The 26603-nt window shown below is 37.5% G+C and overlaps 1 protein-coding gene across 1 annotated transcript in view; it reads left to right on the forward strand.

The window, feature by feature from the left end:
- Window positions 1-26603, forward strand: part of LOC307058869 (bifunctional heparan sulfate N-deacetylase/N-sulfotransferase 4) — a gene marked incomplete at both ends in the record, with an annotated part of 237733 nt that overhangs the window by 186025 nt on the left and 25105 nt on the right. Inside the window, 3 exons of the mRNA XM_079712576.1 lie at window positions 3563-3745; window positions 19863-19959; window positions 24392-24515. Coding sequence (XP_079568702.1) covers window positions 3563-3745; window positions 19863-19959; window positions 24392-24515 — 404 coding nt within the window. The remainder of the gene's footprint in view (window positions 1-3562; window positions 3746-19862; window positions 19960-24391; window positions 24516-26603) is intronic.

The following is a 26603-nucleotide window of genomic DNA, read 5'->3' on the forward strand; positions in this document are numbered from 1 at the left end:
TGCAGTCAATTGACCATGTACCAGCACTAATATATTTCTAACCAGTAAAGCATGTACACATGCTACCCTGTACACAGTGATTTCAACTGTTGTGGCCAGGGTGCTCATCATTTTTCTTGGCAAAGGAACATTTAAGTGCAGAAGCATGCATCAGCTTAGAACCATGCAACATCTCCAGACTCTGCTTTCTTCCAAAGGTGGATTTTCCGTTTGCCCTACATCAGTGTTATACTTCCTTCAGAAAGCAAGGCTTGTTCTCCTAAAGAGATTCTGGATAAATGACTTAGAATTAGTGGGCCACAAAATCATTTAGAAGCATTATGGCAATACCCTAACAAAATGGTATACATCTGCCCACGATATAAAAATAATTTTTACAGTATTCTTCAAGTAGTATTTTTATTTACAATTTTGTCAGATTTTAGACACTTACAGGTGCCTTAAAGTTCCATCTTAAAATAACAGTGCTAGAGGGCAGGTGGCAGATTTCTAGTATGTTATTGTATTTCTTCAGGCATTCAGGCACTAGCCTGGTTTTTCAGCCCCAAGAAACTATAATTATCATGGAGAACACTGCTTAACTGTCTTAACATGAGATAAATGCATAATTATTGGGATCAAATGCATATTATTTTGTAGTGATTACAAAGAAGTTCTCATGACAACGATTGAAATTATATGGTCATCAAGTATTGATACTATGTTATGTTCTAAAAACTCTATAATTAAGTCCTGCCAAGAGGGCACTTCCTATTTGAAAAAAAGAAAAAGAGCTTAAGAGTGAGAGAGAGTTTGGCCAATGTAAAAATCAGTGACATAGTTACCCTGAGCCTGTTCAAGTGATTCCACATGAATTTTAAGATCATTGTATCAACTAGCATTTGAGGGCTTTAATTTAAATTTCTATCCAAGCAAGCTACGTAAAGAATATTCTTTAAAATAGCTTTTCTCTTTTTTTGACCTTCAGAATAAAAAGCTTTGAATATACCCTGGGGAGGGGGGTGAAATGGACTGAAAATATGATAGGAGTGATACTGCCTTCAAAGATAAATTTGCAGTCTGTCAGTAAAATTATTTTCAAATATTATAAATCATTGTCTGAAAAGTTTTCATGTAAGATTCCAAAAATAGTTTATGTTCTGTCATTCTGATTTAAAAAAAAAGACTTTAAGTTGCCAAGATAATACTTACATAAATTTTCCACTTTCTTCTATAAATAGATATTCTTTGTCTTTTATTTTCAAAATGGCAATTGGAAAACAATGATGGATGTCAAACTCTATACATAAAACTATTTGGGTGAAGGTTTCGGATATATCATGTGTCAGATTTGCCTAGGTTTTAAATTCTGCTCTGCCAATGACTAGATGTGAGACTTGAACAAATTATTTCACTGTGCCTCAGTTTCTTCATCTGTAGAAGGGGACAATAACTGCACCTACCTTATAAGATTGTTGTGAGGACTTAATCATTTCATACAAGTAAAGGGCTTAGATTTATGCCTAGCACATAGTAAGCGCTATATACTTTTTAGGCGATATTTATGGGGAATAGGCCAAGTTCTTCCACTCTCTTCCCCACCTTCAACCTTGGTGAGGAATATCTTTAATCATCTTAATGGGCTTTCCTCAGAGGATCCTTTTCAGCATTCTAGTAAAGGGCATTCCATGAACCTGATACCTTTGACTTACACTACCTTATCAGAGCGTCGTTTTTTTTAATTCTTATGCAAACTAATGCTCTATTATTTTTTCTTCTAGTTTTATTGAGATATAATTGACATACAGCAGTGTATAACTTTAAGGTGTACAGCACAATGATTTGACTTAACATACATTATGAAATGATGAATACAATAAGTTTAGTGACCATCCATCATTTTATACAGATACAGAATTAAAGAAATTAGAGGGTTTCCCTGGTGGCACAGTGGTTGAGAGTTCGCCTGCCAATGCAGGGGACACAGGTTCGTGCCCGGTCCAGGAGGATCCCACATGCCGCGGAGCGGCTGGGCCCGTGAGCCATGGCCGCTGAACCTGCGCGTCCGGAGCCTGTGCTCCGCAACGGGAGAGGCCACAATAGTGAGAGGCCCGCGTACCGCAAAAAAAGAAAAAAAAAAAAAGGAAATTAGAAAAGAAATATTTTCTTCTTATGATGAGAACTTAGGATTTCCTCTCTTACCAACTTTCATATATAACATAGAGCAGTGTTTGTTATCTTTATCATATAGTGCATCACATCCCTCATAGTTATTTAGCTTGTAACTAGAAGGTTGTACCTTTAGACTGCTTTCATCCAATTCCCCCTCCCCCAGTACCCACTCCCCACCACCGGCTCTGGTAGCCACAGATCTGATCTCTTTTTCTATGAGTTGGTATATTTGTTTGTTTGTTTGTTTTTGAGGTATAATTGGCCTACCACACTATATTAGTTCCTGGTTCACAGTATATTCATTCATTATTTCTATACATTTAAAAATGACCACCATGATAAATCTAGTTACCATCTATCGCCATACAAAAATATTAAATATTTATTGACTGTATTCCCCACACTGTACGTTTCATACTCATGAGTCATTAGACCACAAAAAAAAAAAAAAAAGAAAAAAAAAGAAAAAAGAAAAACAAGTTTTCTTGAGTTTGATTTCATTTCAACCTGTATACATATCTATACCAAAAAAAGGTCTGGAACAGTTTTTTTAATTTTAGAACTGGTCTAATTCTGGTTCTTCTCTAGGTTGGGAGTTATTAGATTATTGGATTTGATAGTTTTGATTCCACAATGGGGGAAAAAACTGATATGTAAAGTAATACTATACTTTTAATGGGCAGTGAGGGGATGCCAATCCCAATTTCAATTTTTATTTTCAGAGTGAGCTTAAGAGTGATTTTGATAGAAATCAGATGTGTGGCTTTCTACCTGTATTAGTCTTTGCAAGCTGCCATAATAAGACACCACAGACTGGGTGGTTTAAACAACGGACATTTATTCTCACAGTTCTGGAGGCTAGAAGTCCGTGATCGAGGTGCCAGAAGATTCAGTTTCCGGTGAGACTTCTCTTCCTGACTTAAAGACAGCCGCCCTCTGGCTGTCTTCCCAATTGGCCTCTTTTCTGTGCATTGCAGGAGGGAGGGATACAGCTGCCTTCTGGTTGTGTTCCCGATTGGCCTCTTTTCTATGCATTGCAGGGGGGAGGGATAGAGAAAGAAAGAGACAGAGAGAGAGGGAGAGAGAGAAAGAGAGAGGGAGGGAATGCACTGTGGTGTCTGTTTTTATAAGGGCATCAGACCTATCAGGTTAGGGTCCCACCCTTATGACTTCATTTAAGCTTAAGTACCTCCTTAAAGAACCTATCTTTGAATATAGTCACATTGGGAGTTACAGTTTCAACATATGAATGTGGGTGCGGTGTACAAAATTCCGTCCATAACACTCGACCTGAAATGATAATTGTACTTCTCATGAAATTCAGCGTTTAGGTGAGGTACTTCCTAGAGCTTCTATGCCACTTTAGGGCATATGCATATGATATTTACGGTCATTTTTATTTATTTTTCAGATCAGCATTTTCATGACCCATTTGTCAAACTATGGAAATGACCGCCTAGGGCTGTACACCTTTGTGAACTTGGCCAACTTCGTGCAGAGCTGGACCAACCTGAAATTGCAAACTCTGCCTCCAGTGCAACTAGCCCACAAGTACTTTGAGCTCTTCCCTGAGCAGAAAGACCCTCTCTGGCAGGTAACACTGCACGTTCTCTCCTGGGCTGAAAGAAAATAAACTAGCAATTTGTGAGTGCCGAGTTTGTGTTAGGAACTCTGCTGAAGATCCTAAAACAGTCATTTAATGCAAACTTCTTTTTTATCCAATAGCTTCATTCTCTTCAATAATAATTTTTATTTGTTTTATGGATTAAGTGTTCGCATTTTGGATTTGTTTTTCTGGGATTTTGATAGTTGGTCAGTCAGTTTGGAAGTTTTGCATTGAGGATGTTGTTTTATTGTTGTTTTTTTCTCAGAGCTAATCACTTTGACTTGCATTTAGTGTGGGCATTAACTAGCAGTAAAATGGTTAGGCATTGGGTATCTAGGAAGATAGAAACTAAGGACCACCATAATCTAAGAGCATAGAACTAGACCCTGATATGTGTGTGTACAACACAGATAGTCTAAATAAAAAAGGGAAGAGCAATTTTTACTTCATGCTCATACAGATTCTATCTTTAAGATGTCTTAGTGCATTTTTTAAAATCTAATCTTTTGCTAGGATCATATGTATTAATAAAGGAGGAATTATCCATTTTAGGATTGCTTTTATGAATAATTCAACTTTATGTGGGAGCTACTGAGCCTCAGTGCGTGAAAATGTAAACGAGCTGCTTCTTACCATTTATCTAGGAAAATGCCACCTTCCACTTTCTTGGTTCTTTATGCATCAGATTACATTGACCCACACAATCAATAAGCTGGCTGCAGAGAGCAGATCATATGGTCTCCTGCTAAGTAGTCAGTAGAGGGCTAGCGTCCTCATTAATGAGAAATCACTGCAAAACAGACTTTTTACCATCCCCTCTCCCTCTCCTGTGTTTCTATTCCATAGTTCATGTTACATGCCCCTCTGTATCTATATGGTCAGGAATTCATCCGCCATATGTTTATTGAGCATCTACTATATATAAGGCAAGGCTAGTTGCTCTTGAGAATGCAAAGAAGAACAAAATGCAATATTTTCTCTCAAAGTCAGCAGAACATTTCCTTGTTATTCTTATTCACTGCTAAACATTTCAAAATGTGTTTTAAAACTGCTACAGTGTCATACTTTATTTTGATGATTTATTCAGCAGCTTGACCAGCTATATGTTTGGTGTATATATTAAGTAGACGAATAAATAGATAAAGACATAGTTCTTGTAATGTATATAGTCACACCACATAGATGTTGAATTTCATAAAGGCAAAGCTTTGTCTCCCATAAGTGGTTGTTACTCAGAAGTGGTCACATACTTATAAAATTGATAAATCATTGATAGTAAATCAATTCTTTTTTCACGCATGTTTATTTATAAGATATCTATAATTCATGGTTACAGTAACAATAAAAAGTAAGCAACTTAACAAATGTGGCAGACAGATGATCTAAAAAATGAGTCAATGGCCCCAAGCTCTACTTTCTTTTCCTTCATAAAAAAAAAAAAAATACTTTTTTTTATGAAGAATTTGTATTTCTTAATATGGTGTGAGTTTTTTAAAAATAAAGAATTGTATCTGTTGATATTTTTGGTATCAGAGACACTGTTCATTTTGTTAGGGAATGAATATAATCAAAGACATTCCAGGTCCAATAAGTTTTGGTTAATATGATTATTTTATTTTATTTTACTTTATTTGTTTTGTATTAATTTTTATTAGAGTATAGTTGCTTTACAATGTTGTGTTTGTTAGTTTCTTGCTGTACATCAAAGTGAATCAGTCATACATATACATATATCCACTCTTTTTTAGATTTCCTTCCTGTTTAGGTCACCACAGAGCACTGAGTAGAGTTCCCTGTGCTGTACAGTATGTTCTCATTATGATGATTTTAAATATGATGATCGAATGCTTGTTAAAAATGAAATACTGTGCTAGTTGATTGGGGGTATAAATGAAAATTAGAATGAGAAACTAGAATTATTCCTTGAGAACTACATCACTTTGGAAGACATGAGAACATATACATACACAAATAAAACATTTGTGAGTGTGACTATTTTAATTTTGAATAGAATCATAGAGATAACTTCCTAGGGAGTTCTTAATAAATGATTCAATTAATCAGAAGAGGCTTCAGAGAGTTCACAGATTTTTGTTATTGTTGTTGCCATATATATGTCTGTTATCAAAACAGCTTATTATATGAGTATTTAAGTAACACTCAAGAGTAAATGTTTACTAAAAGACTCCTGTTTTATCACATGAATTACATCCTTTATATGGTTTCTTTTTTAAATTTTATTCATTTTACTTATTCTTTTTTCTTTCTTTCATTTTGGCTGTGTTGTGTCTTTGTTGTGGTGCGTGGTCTTCTCACTGTGGAGGCTTCTCTTGTGCGGAGCACGGGCTCTAGGCACGTGGGCTTCAGTAGTTGTGACACATGTGCTCAGTAGCTGTGGCGCACTGGCTTAGTTGCTCCACGACATGTGGGTTCTTCCCAGACCAGGTCTCGAACCCTTCTCGCCCGCATTAGCAGGTGGATTGTTAACCACTGTGCCACCAGGGAAGCTCTATATGGTTTCTTTTGACTGAAAAAATAAAGTTGCAAACATTTCCCATTAACAAAAGTGCCATATATTCTCAAATATATTTAAGAAAGAAAACAAGGAATAGAAAGCAAAATAGCAGTTAAGTTGAACAGGGAATTATTCACATACATGAGATTTTGAGAACAGTAGACTTACTGAAACAAATCTGATAAACTTTGCCAACCATAAAGGGTGTCAGAAAACTGCAAATGATCAGGTGAAGATAAAGTGCATAATACTTTTGAGTTCCTTTCCCTGGTGGTTTTCTCCTCTTCTCATATTTGTATTTATAACATCAAGTAAAACAGCTAAAGGCATTATCATCATGTCCTTTATACAACATGAATTTAATTTTACAAAAAACATTTAAGCATAACCAACACTAAATAAATGTTTTATAGTCCATTCATCACAAGCCTACAGAGTTAGGATCGATTAATATTATGTGTCTCTGCCATTGCTATACATTCTCTAAATTAAATGTCGCAGGTAGTTTATTGTATTTATAAACATGCCTTTTTATTTAGTGCATTTCACTTTTAAAAAGTTATCTTTCCTTAGATTTTCAATTCACACTTTTTTATTACCACAAATAAAAAGAAAATGTTCAAAATGATAATCTTAGCATCCATTAATTTCCTTTGGTTCCTTATGTAAATTTTCATTAGCACCAACTACCATATATGTGAAAACTGCTTTGTCGCCTAATTAAAAAGTGCAATATGAATATCTGTCAATGGACAGCATGGTAAGTACAATGCAGAATGTATGTGCTCCCTTCACTGGAAGTGGAGTCTTTCGGAATTGTTTAATATGAGAATATGTGCTGAGGACACACACGGAACTCTATCCCTAAAGTATATCCTCCTCAGTATAGTCCCTGGTGTGTAAGATTCTTAAAATTATACTCAAGGGTTTCTGTTAATTCATGTCCCTTTTTGTTTGGGTAGAATAATCACTACAAAGCATAAAAGAATAAAGTTTCCTTTTTTTTTTTTTTTTACCTCTTATTATAGAAACCAAAACCACAACATGCATGGAGGCAGTTGGAAGGTCAGATTCTTGCACATTCACTAATCAATGCTTTTAAGCTCTCAAGCTGTCAGGTTAGCTCAGTCTCAATCTTCAGTCAGTCACTCCAGAGTCTCACTATCAATAAACATGCCAAGCGTGATGTGGATTCCTGCTTGCCTGTGTGACCAAAACTATGGTCAAAGAGCTGCAGTTTCTCTCTTCCCAGGCCAGTGTCTCCAGAATTAAAGAAGTAAGGAAGTAAAGCCATAGTGTGCTGACCTTAGGGAGTTAGCACCTTAGTTGATTGTAGCTGTGAAATCATCCAACTCCAGCTTAGAGATGATGAGATTTGAATATCTGTGACATAAACATATCACAAGGTCTAGTGATATACACACTGTAGATTCTATTAGTTTGTGTCTATTGAAGGAATGCTGATGCAGAGAATTAACAGATTGTAAGAGCAGAAGAAGTTAAGGACATCTAGACCAACTTACTCATTTTAGACACTTAAAGAGGTGAAATGTCTTGTTCTAAGTCACGTGGCTTATTAAGGACAAGTCAGGACTAAAGCTCAAGTTACCTTATTTCTAATCCAGTGTAGTCCCAACCACACCAAGATGGTAGTTTTACATTTAGAAAAATAAATCTACTTCTACCATCGACTGTCTGTGTAGAATGAAATATCAGGAATACCTTGTGACTTCTGAAGAATCTGATGGGGTATTCAGTGTGAGTTTTTGCAACCTATGCTTCTGAAGTACCTACATAATAAAAAGAAAGGTCTTTGCCTTCGTGTAATTTACAAACCATAATAGCGTCTGGTTATATGAACAAAATGACATCAAAAATCTGTCTTCATATTTTTTCCTCTCTTTCCACTCTATACCTTATTTATTACTCTATTATTGCACTTACCTGATGGTATTGCAGACACTTGTGCTTGTCATACACCAGCTCATGCAATCCTTCAGGAGTGAGACTGTGTTTATTCATTCATGTTTGTAACCTAGAACCTAGCGTAGTACCGTAGCTACTGTCATTAAAACCTCACGAATGGATAAGCAAAAACAGAGGGATGTGTGTGCACAAGGAACAGTAACAGTGGCACGCTTGTTTCCTGGGGAAAAGTAGGCATGTAATGGGACATAACCTCGAGGAACACATACAAGCTAATCAGGAAAGCTTTGAGAACTACCAGAGCAATTTGGGTTTGATAGGCAACAAGGAGCAACTATCTGTGTGTTCTGAAGATGAGAGTGAAATAACTTTTTTAAGTGTTGGCCAAAAAGATTATACCAGAAGCTTTTATTTCCATGACAAGTAAGAACAGGAGGAGCTAAAGTTAGGATAATAATCTAACTATGAGAGAGGGAAGCCCTAAATAGTTTCATGGCTGTGGAAAAAAGTGAGACCTTCCGAGAAGAAGTGTTAGAAATTGTTTGTGGGTGAGATGCTGAGATTAAAGGAACTCTGATATGTAAGTAATTACCCCCACAGCTGGGGAAATAAGAGTTCTATAATTTCATATTCTTCACTTCCATTTTTTCATCTTTTAGCCTTTCCAGTGAAATAGCCAGAACGGTTTTTATCACTTCACAGAGTCAGAGCAGAGGTACAGACTTTATCATCATCTGACATGTTTTTCCTAATCACCATGTGGTTACATTTCTCTTCTTAACTCAGAATAGTATTTAAACCTTTCAGGAATGCTTCCCATCTACTCAGGTAACTCCTCACTATTTTAATTCTTTAATTTACAAGAAAGCACTTTACTGTTTTGATTACACAAGGCTGTCAGACATTCTGACATCTAGAAATGGTGACATAAGTCATGGATTTTCCTTTTCCCATCAATCAGTTGCAAATATGATCTTGTCAGGTGTCAAATTCTCCACACAAGTAACTTACTGAGGTTTCATCATGGAAAAACTACTTGCAGGTAACTCATAAAATAAAATAAAATAAAATGTAAATTGTTATAATACTTTCATACTTTATGAATCAAAATCATCATAAAATAAGTACATTTTGAACACCTAATCCAAGTATAACAATAAAAAACTGAATTTTTTGTGTGTGCCCTACAGAAACGTCTGATAACTTTAATGTCATACTAAAAATGTCATACTATGAGTGAATACATTATATGAGACCAATCTATTAATAAGAGTTTAAAAATACAGTTTCTTTCATTGAGTTGGTTATCCAGATTCCCTGACAGGATATTCTTATAACAGTAAGTAATAATATAAGGTATTGTATGCGAGAGTGTGCAGTTATCCGTTTGAAGATACTCAAAGCTACAGAGTAAACTTGTCACCTTCTCCTGGGGTCAGTTTTGCTTTTGAGACTATTTCATGGGAAAATACAAATAGTATACATTTATTGAAATAAAGGTGGTGTAATATGGTGAAGAATGCATAGGGGTTTAGGATAAATCAAAGGTAGTTTGTGCTTAAAGCAACTCTTGTGGCACAATTACCCGGGATCCACACATGAACCACAGGCCCCTTTTACCCACTTCCACCCCCAGAGGTTGGCATTTATGTGTCTCTGTAATCAGAGTACTTTGGGAGAAAAGTTCGAGTATGAATCAGACAATCAAGTGCTACAGGGGTTCTGTGGAGAGAGCATTCATTACGGATCAGCGCACGCAGAAATAAAAGGCATTTCCAAGGAGCTGAAGGACTCCCTAGCTTACATGGTGTATAGGTAGAGTCCAGTCTCTGTAAGGATGGTGTGTGTCTCAGAGTTTCTCCATATGGATTTGCTGATTGAAGCACTGAGAATACACATCCCTAACCTATGAAAATTCCTCATCAGTGTCCGTGGATTGTATTAAGCTTAAATGACATTGAGAGACAAAAAACTGAAAGTCACCAGCTTGTATAATGCAGATTTGGAAAAGGATTTTGTTTAAAGACATGTACACGCCAAAATTAATAAACAGAAGAAAATTTAACACAACACATCCAGATAGTAGGAAGCAGAAGAATTTAAAAAGAAAAACAAAAACACCTTTCATAGCATTCTCCATTGAACAGTGAGGTCAGAACAGCAGAAAGCAAGCAGGGGGAATAGAGAGAAAACCAGTAACCTGGAAATGTTTCTAATTAACAAAATAATCCTTCTACCATGAGCACTGGGCGTGTTTAATGTTTCAGCTATTAAGGTCTAGAGATCTCCTCATTATCTGGAAAAGGTACATGACTTGAGAGGGATAATCAGTCTGATAACTCCATGGTGTTCTTCTCAGGAAAGGATGTGTAGAAGCAGTGAGCAGAGCAGATTCTTATAGAGAAAAGGCAGGTAGGTTGGAATAACCAGATCTAATAAGAACCAAAGTTATCTTCCTGTCTTCTATAAAAATATGAACTTCAGGATAAGGTCAGTAGTGTGAATTTTTTTTTTTTAGTATGTGTTTTTAGCTTGATTGTGAATTTGTAATTTTTACTTAGAGAGGGAAAATCTGAGTGCTCATATCCTTTTACATAACATGATGTCATCAGAATTTACTGCTCTTTCTAAGTCTGGTTCATAACCTCAGGGAATCTCCTGTCCACTTTGCTGATGTCTACTTAAAAGTAAATCTGCCTCACCTCATCATATATTCCATGTACAAAAACCACTTGCATCCCCTTTACCTGTGTGAGAGCTAGTTACATGCATTTTCACTGCACTGGCACTGTTATCATATACACTGCCTAAAGCAGTTTTAACTGAGAATATTTTCAATGTTTCAATATATCTATAATGCTAGATACTAAAAACAGTAAATTACTTTGTGTAACAGTTTCAGATATGTGGGGAACAATCAGATAGGGATATAATTGCTTTATAACTTTCTGACCTTTAGAATTAAAATCATAACAATGGAGCAAAGTATGAAAGTGCATGCAAATGTATCCTTTTTTTTTCATAATCATTGCAGGATCCTCGCTCTCTCTCTCTTCCTGTCTCATACACACACACACACACACACACACACACACACACACACACACACAATTTAACTGCAGAGACAATCCCAGCTTTGGATTTCAAATCTGAAACTAATGTGCTGTGTCACCTTCAGCACGACCTAAATAAAATACCTTGCATCTCAGCTTCCTCAGCTATAAAGAAAGGATAATAATATCTGTCTTGCCAGGTTGCTTTGAGGATTAGAAATAACCTATGTCAAGCAAGTGCCTGGAATATAGAAGCTGATCAATAAAACTTAGATATTATGTTAGCTGTTATTCAGACCATATAAGGAAAGTCAGAGTAGGAAAAGTCTAAACAAACATTTTCAGAATATAAAATAGGAAATGCAAACATCTTGTTATTAAAGTTGTGATTAAACAGATACAAGGGAAAACATGCTAAGAAGGGACATAAATGAAGAAATATGGGCACCCGGATAGCCCTAAAATGCATAAAATAGAAGGAATGCAGCTTTAAAAGAAGTCTGCCTAGGGGCTTCCCTGGTGGTGCAGTGGTTAAGAATCTGCCTGCCAGTGCAGGGGACATGGGTTCAAACTCTGGTCCGGGAAGATCCCACATGCCGCAGAACAACTAAGCCCGTGCACCACAACTACTGAGCCTGAGCTCTAGAGCCCGTGAGCCACAACTACTGAGCCCACGCACCAAACTACTGAAGCTCACGTGCCTATAGCCTGTGCTCTGAAACAAGAGAAGACACCACAATGAGAAGCCCGCACACCACAATGAAGAGTAACCCCCTCGCGCCGCAACTAGAGAAAGTCCTTGCGCAGCAACAAAGACCCAGTGCAGCCAAAAATAAATAAATTAATTAATTAATAAAAAAAGTCTGCCTAGATTGACGTATACAAATGCCACCAATTGTAAGATACCTACTGGAAAAACTGAAGTAATGTAAATTGAATAGTTAATAATAAAAAAAAATTGGAACAGCAAGTATTATAACATCTTAGCATCTAGTAATTTTATTTGATAGTTTACTCCTATCAGTATAACTTCCTGGGAAAATACAACTAAAATAACTAGTGTCTTTGTCTACCAAAACAAGTGTTTATCCATGTTCAGTGTGTTAAAGTCAAAGGAAACTCTTTCCAAATCTTATCAATCTGCCTATTTCTGTGAAAGTTTTTTGAGTTTTTTTGCTGCGTTGGGTCTTCGTTGCTGCACGTGGGCTTTCTCTAGTTGCAGCAAGTGTGAGCTACTCTTCATTGTGGAGCAGGGATCTAAGCACACAGGCTTCAGTAGTTGCAGCATGTGGGCCCTAGAGCATGTGGGCTTCAGTATTTGTGGCACAGGGCTTAGTAGCTCTGGAGCACAGGCTTAGTTCCTCCATAGCATGTGGGATCTTCCCAGACCAGGGATCGAACCCCTGTCCCCTACATTGGCAGGTGGATTCTTAACCACTGCGCCACCAGGGAAGTCCTGTGAGAGTTTTATTTTGCCAGTTTTGTATGCAGAAATTTGAATGGCAAAAACATGTGTATTGCAATAAAGAATAAAATTGGTCTAGTTGAACCTACAGAATGAAGAGAGGTCTCACAAAAGGCTTTGACTTTCAACAGTGGCACTGAATAATTGATCAGTTTGCTCATCCACTTTGCTGAGCATAAAGAAACCATTTGAGCAAATGAACTGAACACCTACTCTGAGATTTGTTCTTTGTTGAGTTATATATGGGGAATAGGTAATGGAAACTGCTTTCCTATTGCTTAATATCTAAAATACAGTTGAAAAGCAGAATTCTTTGCAAATGAAGCAGTTAAATGATAATATGAGGAAAATAATTTTTAAGTTCTAAAGTGATGGTGTGAGTACATGGCAAGACCTAGCTTCTGGGACCACCATGAAGGACATCACTGGAAACTGTGAATGATTTTTTGGTGTATGTTTGAGTAGTAAAATATCTACACAGTTCATATTATGTTAATTTTTAAACATATATCAAAATCTGCCTATGCTTGTTACTACATGTTTATGGTGCCTGTCCCAAGGCAGTTAATCGATCATTCAGTCCATTATCAAGCATGTCTTATGTACTAGATTGTAGCAATCAAGAAGGCAGAGGTCGGGCTTCCCTGGTGGTACAGTGGTTAAGAATCCGCCTGCCAATGCAGGGGACATGGGTTTGAGCCCTGATCCAGGAGGATCCCACATGCCACGGAGCAACTGAGCCAGTGCACCACAACAACTGAGCCTGCTCTCTAGAGCCCATGAGCCACAACTACTGAGCCCACGTGCCACAACTACTGAAGCCTGTGTGTCTAGAGCCCATGCTCCACAACAAGAGAAGCCACCACAATGAGAAGCCCGATCTCCGTAACTAGAGAAAACCCGTGAGCAACAATGAAGACCCAAAGCAGCCAAAAATAAATAAATAAATAAACAAACAAACAAATAAATACAATCTATTTTTTTTAAAAAAAGACAAGAGGTCTTCTCTTCAGAGCACTTACATTCTAGTTGAATATAATTATTATAGATACAACTATACTATTAGTTTTCATATTATATACCATTACTAGAAACACATCCTTGAATAAAATATTTCAGGTACTGAAATACAGTGAAGAAAATATGGCAGGAAGCAGTTATAGAGAGACAGGAATGAAAGGAAGTGTTTTGGCTCCACTCATCAGGGAAGACATTTCACGTGGGGTGATATTTGAATTGAGCCCTGAAGGGTGACAAGTGCTAAAACAATGAATTGGAGAGTTGTAGTAGCCATATAGCAAGGATATCCAGAAATAAACTGAATTAGGATTATATAGGAGTCTTTGGGTCATCTGGTAAGACAGCCCATAGCTTCCGGTTTGCCTGAAGAAACTCCAAGCCATTTCCTTGTCGGGTATCTCAGAAGTCTAGCCATCTGGCTGTGAGGAGGGGCACCTTAGGTGCTGGTGCTTCTGACAAGCACCAGGAAGTCAGCTCTCAGCATGGATTATCTGCAAGAAACCAGTCCATCAGCAAGAGTAATCTCTTTCTGCTGCTCCAACTGCCTAATTAATCTAGGTAAAGGAAAGTAAAAAGCTAATGTGGGATTACAGAATAAGCACTTTCTTTTATAGAGCATTATTTAATCATTTTAAATATATTAACTCATTTAATATATTTATGCAATATATTTATATTTATGCATATATATACCTATACGCAAGGTAGATAATATCAATCATTATTTTTTTATAGGAATCTGAGGTCCAGAGAGTTTAGGATAATTCCTTAAGACACAGACAGTCTCCCTCCTGAGCTCACACTCTTAAGACTGGGCTATGCTGCCCCTCCAAAATAAATAGGAAATGTTAATGGTGGATCTTAGCTTCAGCAAGAAGAACTGGCAAGATTTTGACTCTGTATTGTGGGGGAAAAAATAAGAGCATTGCACAGAAAGATAAATAATTCAAAGATTCAGGTGCAGGTGTATCTATAGTAGTGAATACAGTAGAACTGAAGCTTTAGGTTGGTGTTGGCAGTTGTTAATTCAGAGCAGTGCTACTCAAAGTGTGGTCCTTGAACAGGCTTGAATTATTTGTTGCTGATTCGCAATGAAACAAGAAGTTTGTGCCCACATATAAACAATCTATACCACTAAGCAGCTGGTTGCATCACCCGGAACCTTCTCTTTTTCCTGTAGCAGGATGTTCTTGTGGAAGCATGCAGTGCAGTAATTCACATTCTGACACAAGTTTTTTTTTTTTTACCTTCTCGCAAAGTGCTTTGAAACACATTGAGTGAGAATATAGGCAATGTTGCTATAATGATGACAGTCCAAAACTACAGTGGCTAAATAAAGTAGAAATGTATTTCTCCCTCATACAACTGTCTAAAAATGGGCAAGCAGTCTACAAGAGTTAGACAGCTCTGTTCCACATGATTATCCAGGGACCCAGGTTGGCAGGTGTTCAACATATGTATGGCTTCCACCTCTGAGTCCAAGGCACATGCTGCAATTGTAGCCATTTTACAGCTGGCAGTAAGTAGGAAAGGAAAAATCTAGGGAGAGTGACTTTATCCTTAAGAAGATACTTTACATCCTTTTGGCTCCCTTTCCTTAAACTGAAATGATTCATAGGAAGAAAGCTAAATTCAAGAGACACTGTGAAATATAGTCTGTAGCTGAGAACCCAGAGACTGAACAAGAGGATGCTCTGTTACTGAAGGAAGAAAAGGAGACAAGATAGTTTAGCCTTCTGTGCTCTAGTGAAACTTATGTTTAGAGAGTTAAGCTGAAGCTAGACCACAGAGGATTGGCGATTGAACACTGAATAAAAGATTGCAGAAAACAGAGACACCAGTAAAAATAAAATGAAATTTCATTTTTATGTAAAATAAGAAATGTTGAGTTTATTGGCTTGTAATTAACTCCTTTATCACAGTTTCTATAGATGATTTCATCAAGAAATCCAAGATATATAGCCTAACCTTTTGCAAGGCGAATTCTCACACAATGCATACATAACTGGTCTCTTTATATTGCACTCTGTTCTTCTTCCAACGGAAGATGGTAATGGAAAATGCACTGGGATCAATTCTGAGATAGGGCTCTGGTTCAATGATTTATTGAGGAAACGCTTTCAGGAAAAGCTTATAAGGGAAAATGTAGAACAGGAAAAAGCAGAGCATGGATGTGGTCTTAGGAAAAGTCTGGATCCTTGACTGGATCTGCAGGGAGAGAGCTAATTACACAAGTTGTCTCACCTTGAAGCTAGCTGGTCAGGCTTTTACACCCCTGTATCAGTCAGTCACTGGACACGGGCCACCTCTGGAGTGTCGGGAGGGGATGCACGACTTCCTGTCAGGTAGCTCCTATTGGCCAAGGGCAATACTCAATCTCCCCAGCTGGGGGCAGAAGTGGGGTGGGGATAGGGATAAGGTGTTGCATTGGCCAGAGATAGGGTTTTTCCTTCAGTGGAGGAAAGAGCACTCAGTCCGCCACACACCCCTGTCCATACCTTGAACCACATAGCTATATTTGCTTCTCACATTGCACTGATTCACCCAGGAACAATTTTTCCACAGTTGTGAGCATTATTCCTGGGGAAACCTATAAGAGGAAGGTCATTAGGAGAAACTGCAGCCTTGTTGCTGCAGTTGGCTCCAAAGCTGAAACCAGTGCACAGTTTCTCCCACCTCTATCTCCTATTCTGGATTTCCCCCACCTGTGGTTAGCATTTCTGCTGGTCTAGATGGCTGGCCTTGTGGGTCAGGTACAGTCCCAGGACCAACTGCAGTAGCAACAGTTCTAGTTTGTCTCACTAATTCTTTTCTTGTAAATTTCCCTAGGAATTATGACAGAGGAAGGCTGTGCCTGGATAAAGATAACTTAATTTGTGAAGCAAGGAGTGCACTGCGGTAGACTCTGATCTGGTGCCCAGCCCAACCCTAATCAGGCTGTGGTGGCTCTGCTTTCTCAATTATTAAAATTGGGTGCGGAAGTATCAACAAGTAACCTAGTGAATTATTTGAGTGCCAAAGATATTTCTCCCTGTATAATAGCTGTTCTTCATCTCATGATGATCAGCGTCAATTGTCCCTATCAGGATGGTAACTCATTTCCATGCCTGATGGTCTACTGGAACAAGAAATCCAAAGTGAATGGGTACAAGCTGCAACTTTTAGTGTGGTGATCCTCCTCCTGGGCCTCCTGGTGGAAGCATCTCTCCTCTGGGAACCAGAACTCTTAGACCAATAGACCTTAAAGTTGTGGAGATGGGAAGCACAAATTCTCTAACTAAGCCATTAGAAATGATGGTGGATGGGTCCACTCCTACATCTACTCCTTAATTCCTAGACACAGCTACACTATCTTTTGGAGACACAGCACCAACCAATAGCTTTTGATTTAAAAAGTACAGTGTATCTCCAAGCTGATACTTCAACTGTATCTTTCATGCGGTCTTTCACCACTCTATCAGGCCAGCAGCTCTGGATAGTGAGGCGTGATAGGACCAGTGACTCCCATGGGCATAAGCCTACTATCACACTTCCTTTGTCAAGAGTGTTCCCTTTACCTGAAGTAGTATTATGTGAGATACCGTGTCAATGAGTCAGACACTCCATGAGGCCTTGCATAGTGATGACAGCTAAAGCTATGTAAGCAGAGAAGGTAAATTCATATTCTGAATATTTGTCAGATGAGATCAGGATGAGTCACTGCCCTTTTAAGGGTGGAAGTGTCCAACATAATCAATTTTCTACTAAGTGGTAGGAGAGTGCTATTTCTGGGACTTAGAACTGGCCTCTGTTACTGACAGGTCAGGTATTCAGCAGCAGCTGTAACTAAAGCAGGCTTGGGGGAAGGAAGCCCAGGAATGGCTTCCATCTTGCTACCGCAGCTTCTCCATTCATAAGCCCATTGCTTCAGCACTGGGTTGGCTGAGGACAGAGGTTACATAACATGTGGGAGTGCTGGGAACTGGCTAAATCATCTGACTGCTTGGTTGTTCAGCACTTCTACATTGGATACTCTCTGGTGTACATCAATGGACAATACAAAGATTATCACACGTTTTGGTCACTATCACAGGTCCATCCACCTGCCTCTTCCCTAGAACTTAGTAGCCCTACTATTCCTGTCTTGCTCCTTTAAGTTCCTTGGCTAACCCATTCATCACTGCTTATTAGTCCGCTATACCCTTACCTTGGGCTACTAGTCTATTTGCAAAAATGTGGATAGCCAGAGACACTGTCCAGAGCTCTGCCAATTGGACACTTTCCCTTAACCATTTGTTTTTAGGAACCTCCATGAATGGGCCTGTAGGGCAGTTGCAGTCCACTTTAGGCTTCTACCAACATATGGGTCAACCTATCTACAAACCAAGCTAGGGTTTCCCCCTCTTCATGAGCAGGTTATAGAGGACCTTCCATGAAACTATAAGAATGAGCTGATATAGAGACATGAGTGGAACAGTGATAGGTGACATGTGGTCTGGCCACCTGTTTATAAAGTTAACTTATAGCCTTTGTATCTTCTTGAAATCAGTTCTGGATGTACCACCCCATCTTACAATGAATTGCTATTGGGTACACTTGAACTTATGACTTGGTTGGTCTGTCAATACTCAGTTTATGATGGCCAATTAATGGCCACATGATCACTTTGAAAATCCATGACAAACATCATCTCTTCCAGGGCCCAGCAACACCTTGCTGCAGAACCTTAGGGGAGTACACTGTGATTCTCCTCTGGGACTTGACCAAAAGTCTTTGGTGTCATTTTATACCATAGATGCCATGGTACCATGGGACTGGCAGGATGTATGGCCCAAGTGGGAGGGCTGCTTGGACCTCAGTCTTACTTCTTATAGGGCTCTTTCTTTTTCTGGGTTCCACTCAAAATTAGCAGGTTTCTGCATCATCCAGTCGGTGATTCAGAGCAATATTTCCTAGGGCCAAAAAAAAAAAAAAAAAAAATGCTGCGTCCAAAACCCAAAGAAGCCCATCCAACACTGTGCTTCTATCTTAGTAGTAGGAGTTGCAAAGTACAATAACACAGCCTGTACCTTGGAGGTCATGTCCCAGCATGCTCCAGACCACTGGACTTTGAAAACCCAGCAAAGGTAGTAGGCCCCTGACATGATATTAGAGAAGATATGGCTAAAAAACTGATTAAAGTATATAAATGTGAACCATAAACGATTATTCATCTTATGCTATTTTTAATATTTGAATAATAAGTGTAAAATTATAATTGTTTTAATGGTCAACATATTTTTAGAAAGAATTTTATTTGTAAAAATGATTTTTGAATATAATTATTAATTTGATTACCAATATAATAAAACCAATTTGTCAGTCAGTAGATATTTCAAAAATTGTATCACTTTCATTTAAGGGCTCTTTTAATTCTCAGAAGTGTCATGAATTGGATGATGAATCTGGTCACTTGAATGGAATGGAATGGAGACCAGCACAGGAGAATGTTGAGATGGGGATAAAATTGGACAGATGGCTACGTTAGGTCTGGCATTTCCTCACCATATCTATACAACAGTGACACATATTCAATTTAAAATATTGGTCTAGAGTTCAGGAGGGAAGTAGGGGCTAGAAATAATGATCTGTATGGTATCTGCTTGTGGAGTAGGGCCAAACTAAGAGATTATCTGGATCAGCAGAGAATAACACATAGTGTGAAAAGTAAAGGAAAAGTTGGCCAAGTCTGGAGTTGAAGGATTGCTTTCAATCCACTAGGGAAAAAAAAAAAATAGGAACGATTAGGGCAGAGCACAGAAAACTGAGAAACTACGTTCAAACCAGGTAGAGACAAGTTAAGGCTCAGGTATACAGAAGTAAAACATGAATTCAGAGACAGAGTGGAATCTCAGCAGTTAGAACCTAGCCGAGGCTCAGAAGGATGACGGCAGGAGCAACTTGATGCTAAGTTGTAACCTTGAAGGAAAGGAAGGTGCCAGTTTAGAAGGAAGCAATTTGGAAACCAAAGAACCAGAACCAGAACAAGGTCTAACTCCTAGTTCTAGGGTATCAGGCAAGAAGTTGATCCTGTCTTTTGAACAATTTTTGTGGAACAGAGCTAGGCATTCATTACAGAGTAAGATTCATTATTCTTCCTTCTTGCAGAATCCATGTGATGATAAAAGACACAAAGACATCTGGTCCAGAGAGAAAACTTGTGACCACTTACCAAAATTCCTTGTAATTGGGCCACAAAAAACAGGTAAGAACAGCCAACTATGCTGTTTGCATTCTTTTTTTTTTTTTTTTTTTTTTTTGTCATGAAACACACGGTCATATGGTATTTGATTGTTTGGCTTTGTGAAATATTTACACACCCATGCAAGTTCATTATTTGAATTGTTCTTCATCCCCATGGATCATCTTTATGCCATGATCCTCAAAGAGACCCTAAAGTTGCTCATTTAATTAGACTTATGGGCTAAATTTTTATCTATCAATTTTAAAACTGTTCAACAGACATCACATTTTTGAGAATGTGGAGCTTATATGTCACTGTTGGGATATCTGATTTTTAATTTCTACTTTTTGTGGCTTTGCCTAATTAACTCCTGAATTAAGTTATAAAAAAGGGCTTTGGCTTGATTCAAATTATTTTACACTGCATATCAACCTTGAACTGATTTTTTTTTCAGAACCACTGTCATTATTACCTTCAAATATTCTACCTGTGTGGTTTGTTTTCCAAATAATCATTATGTATGAATATGGTTTAGACTTATTTTCTGATACACCTATGGCTCATCAGGCATTTTTTTTCCCTTGATGTTTTCTCATGTGCTGAAGGACAAGTGTATAAGAATGTAGTAAAAGAGAGTGGAAGTATTTCACCAATGAGATAACACTTTCAATTAGAATATTTTATACTTTCTTCAGCATGCGAGAGCTTTATATACTTGGCTCATGTCCTGATTAATTAAACTTTTTATTGAGTTGCTGTATTCTGAATTCACAACTTTGACTAGAAGCACTTTCATCAGTGAGTACACAAACCATAACACAAAACAAAGTCACAATAAATAAGACTGGCCTAGATTAAGATATTTGTAATACAAGCATGTAGGCCATTTTAAAGGTTGTGGGCAAAATTTCCAGACTATTAGATTTTTTTTTTTTTTTTCTTGTGGTACGCGGGCCTCTCACTGTTGTGGCCTCTCCCGTTGCGGAGCACAGGCTCAGCAGCCATGGCTCACGGGCCCAGCCACTCTGCGGCATGTGGGATCTTCCCGGACCGGGGCACGAACCCGTGTCCCCTGCATCGGCAGGCAGACTCTCAACCACTGCACCACCAGGGAAGCCCCAGACTATTAGATATTTGTTGTTGAAATATTTTCTTCCTCCATGAATATAACTTGTATTACAATAGTAAGTTACATGTGCAGGGAGGGAAAAAAAGCAGCACTATTTTCAGGTATACCACTTTTGTTGTTGTTATTGTTTAAAATGTGCATTAATTTTCTACCAACTCCCTCAGAGCAGTTCTAACACTGGAATGACTACTAAAGAAACAAAACATTCCTATGTTGTAAAATCATGCTAAAAATTTAAGTCATATCTTCTATCATTTGTCATTGAATATTACTACTTCTTAGATCTGCTAGAACACTACAGGTTAGTAAGAAAAGATCTAGTTTTCTTCTTTGCTGTTTGTATTTACGGACAATAACTTATACCTTTAGATTTTAATATTTGACCTACCAGTGTGGAAATGATAAAGCTTTTAGCTGGTTTTGGCCTTCCCAAAACAAACAAACAAGTTAAAGAAACTGGATGATAATATTTTATATGCTATGAAAATGCTATCTTAGTGTGAAAATGATTGTGATAATTCTTGAAGTCCATTCAGTCATAGACGTCTGAAGTCTTCATTTGTTCTCCTATTGCTTCAGTTGGCAAAACTCCCTGTCAGAGACTGTAAATTCCCTGGAGGATGGGCACAGATAAATGCTAAGAACCTGGCATTTAATGTAAAGTTGTCTTTAAATAACTTAAACCTGACCCATGCATCCCTTGCAATAAACATGAGATATAAAAGTGGTCCTCAAACCCCTATTTGCTCAGTTGCTCTGAGGTGAGAATGGAAAGATGAAATATCCCACCTCATTGCTGAATCCTGGAAAAAATTTCTATCAGCTAAAAGTAGGGCAGTGAATGGGGATAGACAGGGAGCAGGGTAGGCCTGGGTTTAAGGCACTCAAAGTTGACACTGTAGTCCTACTAGAATCCTGTGGACACATGGGCATTCTTCATGATTCTGGGTCAAATTTTGATATCACTAGGGTAGGAGAGGATTTCCAAAAGGGTTAAATTTAGCACAATAATTCTGAAAGCATAATTCATTGGCCTTAAATCTTCTAGAAGATCAGATTTCCCATTGTCAATATTGATTTCTCACAATTTGACTGACTTACCCTGGTACATTTACTCTGGTAAAACTAAAAAGGAGTTGATTATACATAAAACAGAACAAAGTTTCTCTTAGAGCATTACAACGTGTGAGAAATTTCCTCTACAAAATATTTATATCAAAAACAGTGGATAAAAATGAGTGTCAAGGATAGATGAAAGCACAGGCAATAATAAAGTAAATATACATTTTAAGGCCATGGACCCAGATTTTATGGCTGATCATATGAACATCAAGCCATGTGTCTACTGTCCCTGGCTGAAATTGCTCTCTCCTTCCTTTCTTTCAGAGGCCTCCCGACATCCCTCCTGCTTCTGGCAGCATGAAGGTGTATGGCTCAGAGCATAATGGTTTTGACTTTCTGTAGCCCAGGGGAGCTCTGGGTGCAATTCTGTGACCATCAGGGTGGCTAAACATTTGTACATGCTACCAAATGAGGTTATAGAGTATTCATTTTAAAATATTCAGCAATAATTCAAAAATATCCCTATATCTTTGCCCTAGATCCATCCAATCTCAACATCTCAGGGATGTTAACCTATTAATATTTTCAGCTCTTGTGTGTCTCAAAAATCTTCCTCTCTGTCTCCCTCTGTGTCTGTCTTTCTCTGTCTCTCTCACACAAACACAAGCTTATTTCTCATCATCAATTAAATATTTTTATGTAGGCCCCATTCTAAAAAGTATTTAGAAAGAAACCTTCTGGATTCCCTGTTCCCTTCCAGCTGCTATTATATACTACTCCACCTCTAATTGATTTCCTCTCCCTGGAAGACATTTGTTCCTCCTCTCACATTTTCTCCTTTTTGAACTCCTTTTATTTTCAGGAGAAAATAAGATCAGTTCTTCAAGACTACTGTTGCCCCCCATGACTTTCATGTCTAAATTTTTCAGTGTGTTTGAGATAGTTCTTCTGTAGTTTGGGCCTCTAATTTAGTTCTCAACCAGTTCTGACTCCTTTAATATTTTTTGTTACTTTTATATAACTTGATTCCATATTTGTTCACTTTAAACATGTTTTTCAATTAGTAATTAAATCTCCTTAAGGGCATTTATTAATTTTTGTCCTCACATTTCACTAGGAGCCACCCATTCTGGATTTCTTAGGTCCCCCGAGATCTGTTGTTACTTTCCTTTATATACACAATTCTCTGATGATCTTCTCTGCTTCCAGATCCCCAGCTACTATCATTTTTGTTGTGCCAGCCCTCTTGTGTAGCTCATTCCAAGCTCTCCTAGGGTTGGGAAATCCAACAAAATCTCCTGGGTGCAACACGTTACAAAAGAAATAACCTTTTCCATAAAGGAAGTTTTGAGTTATGAAAGCCAGTCACTTCATGATCCTTCCTGCTGCAGTCCTCAGTTTCTGGCCTGACTCAGGTTTAGACGTGACATTTGTGCCTTCTGTGGTATGTACACTCAGTGGGTTCTATCAGCCAGTCTGTTTAGCCTAGTGTCTCAGCTATCAGACTTGATTGTCCCATCTTGTCAGGGTGGAACATTCAACTGGACACCTTCCAGAATCCTGCACTCCTCTTTCAGCCTTACTGGAAACACGTTTTTAAGATACAACCTTAAAAAATGCTTCCTCCTGGAAGTCTTCACTGACTTCCCAAGTATAAATCACCCATTTTCTCAGGTATTAGAAAAACACTCTGCTCTTATCATGGAACCTCCCTCACTACGCTGCAATTACCTGTTTACTTGACTCAAGTCCACAGATACACTTTAAGTCTATCGAGGCCAGCAACTGTATTTTTCTTATCAAGATTTATCATCAATCATTACTACAGCAACTTGTACAGAGTTGCACAGGTCAATGTCTTTTGAATAGTTTGATTTAATTTAATTGATCTGAAAATAATTTTAATTGAGGTTCAGGTATTGTGCTCGATGTTTTTGATACTTTTGCCACTCATCCGACTCCAGGAGGGAAATTGAACCACCTGATTTCTGAAGTTCTCCCCTGGCTGTATTATCTACCAGTCTGCTTGACTTTGACTATGTCCTCATATTAAATGAAGTGTTTAGGTCAATAGACTCATGAAGACTAATATAAGAACACAAATCATTGCCACATGAAATGCACTTAACTGATTTTTCAGAAATCATTTTGATACTGGAATGATTTGGTCTTTTGCATATTACTTTTTGAGCAAAAATTTTGTTACAATATATGTCTCTTCTTTTATTGCTGTATAACCTGTTGCCTCCTGTTTTGTAATAGGAACAACAGCACTTTATTTATTTCTTCTTATGCACCCTTCCATCATCAGCAATCTCCCCAGCCCCAAAACATTTGAAGAAGTTCAATTCTTTAATGGCAACAACTACCACAAGGGAATTGACTGGTAAGAAAAATAACAAAAAGTAAAGTCCATTATTAACACATGCTCGTTCACAGCTGAGCAATTATAGATGTATGCATGGCATCTACATAATTACAGAATAAATGTATGTTCAATTCTACCATAGTGAATTAGAAATTAATTTATAATGATATATTTAATCAGTGTTGCCTATAATTTGATTTGGACAGTGCAATAATGATGATATTTTTCTGGTAAATTAATATGATTGAATAAAGAGGATTATGGAATATTTTTCATCAGCATTATTCATAAGGATATTTAAAATTCTCCTTAAGCATATTATTATTTTACTGTGTCTAGAATTTTTTTAAACTAAATACATAATTTTTCTTCACAATGACTCTTGAGAAAACAAATAAATCAGTAGGTTGTTTTATTGTATAGTCCATCACATGTATCTTCATTAATCACATAGACTGTAAATGTTGTATTATAATATAAGCTGATATTTGTCATGCCAATAACAGAGTGTTTCCAAAATCATATTACTGCTAGTCACACATGTGCATAAGAGGAAAATTACTTTGTATTTGATAAGTTATGATAATTTCAAAATCACAATATTTTTCCTAAACTGAAATAGAATAAACCTGGTATTGTAACTGATGTTCACTCTGGGGAATTTTTCTAGCTCTATCCCAATTTTCTAAGGAAAATATGGCCCTGATTTCCAAATCCCCCCCTGAGGAAAGTTCCCCCCAATGCATACCTCTGTAGCATGTAACCTTATGTCAACATTACACGTGAATATGTCCTCATAAAAGGCTCATTCTTTTAAGATGCAGCTAGGAGGAGAGGAGGGCAGGGGCGATGCCAGTGAGCAGATTTGACTTCCCATCTTGAGTAGAGCCGTGTCCACTCTGCACCTAGGAGATCACTATTCTACCTTACTCTAAAAAGACTAAATAAATTTTGAAATTGCATGCAAGTTACTGAAAGCAGAGCAGCAATTTTATCTGTGAGCTCAAATGGAACACAAATTGTTAAGGAGGAATATAGATGAGACTTTTCACCACTTCACACTTGGGAAATATAATAACAAATGTCAAAGAGGAAAATAAGTGTCTTATATGAATTCTTCATTGCTCTTATTATTTATTTCTAGAACATTTGAGGGTTAGAGAAGTCATGAGCTGTAAAGAGGGTTACACACATAATTAACGCCTTGCACTGAATTAACCTCTGAACATATTGATTCCATAATCTACACACAGAGGAATGTTCCCACAGCATATGGAAGAGTGAACCTGCCGAGGCACCACAGGATCAACTGGCAGGAAATATCTCTTTAATTACTCTGCATAGACTATAATGTGTTCACATTGCTACACATACTACAAATTATGCAGAAGTTAAAAAGGAGGAAAGCAGCTATGCCCTAATCTGTTTAGTACTTTATAGCTATTCTGACATTTTCCTCTTTTGTGCACTTTAATCTCAATTTATGAATTTTGCATTCAAGTTTGCAAACATAAATTTGCTATTTCTTTTAGTGAGAGAACACATTTTATTCTCAGGAATTTTAAACATATCATAAAAGTTTAATATATACAAATCAAGATAAGAATAATTCCTTAATTACATCTAGTATGGATGACACAGGGAAGAATATATTTTGAGAGACCAACTGTGAAAGGAAAATGTTATATAAATTTTCCACAAAGGTGTAAATAGTTTAGCAGTCTATCCTGTGAGGTACTTGAAAAATTCTTTTTTTTTCAAGTTAGAAATAATTTATTTTGTATAGTTTCCCTATTTTAAAAAAATTATACAATTTTTACAGGTTACCTTCCTTTTATGGTTATTACAAAATATTGACTATATTCCCCGTGTTGTACAATACATCCTTGAGCCTATCTTACACACAACAGTTTGTACCTCCCACTTTCCCACGCCTATATTGCCCCTCTCCCCCCGCCACTAGTAACCACTAGTTTCTTCTCCATATCTGTAAGTCTGCTTCTTTTTTGTTATATTCATTAGTTTGTTGTATATTTTAGATTCCACATGTAAGTGTATCATATAGTATTTGTCCTTTTCTGACTTATTTCACTTAGCATAATGCCC

This window comes from Hyperoodon ampullatus, assembly GCF_949752795.1.
Source record: "Hyperoodon ampullatus genome assembly, chromosome: 1".
Taxonomy (NCBI): domain Eukaryota; kingdom Metazoa; phylum Chordata; class Mammalia; order Artiodactyla; family Ziphiidae; genus Hyperoodon; species Hyperoodon ampullatus.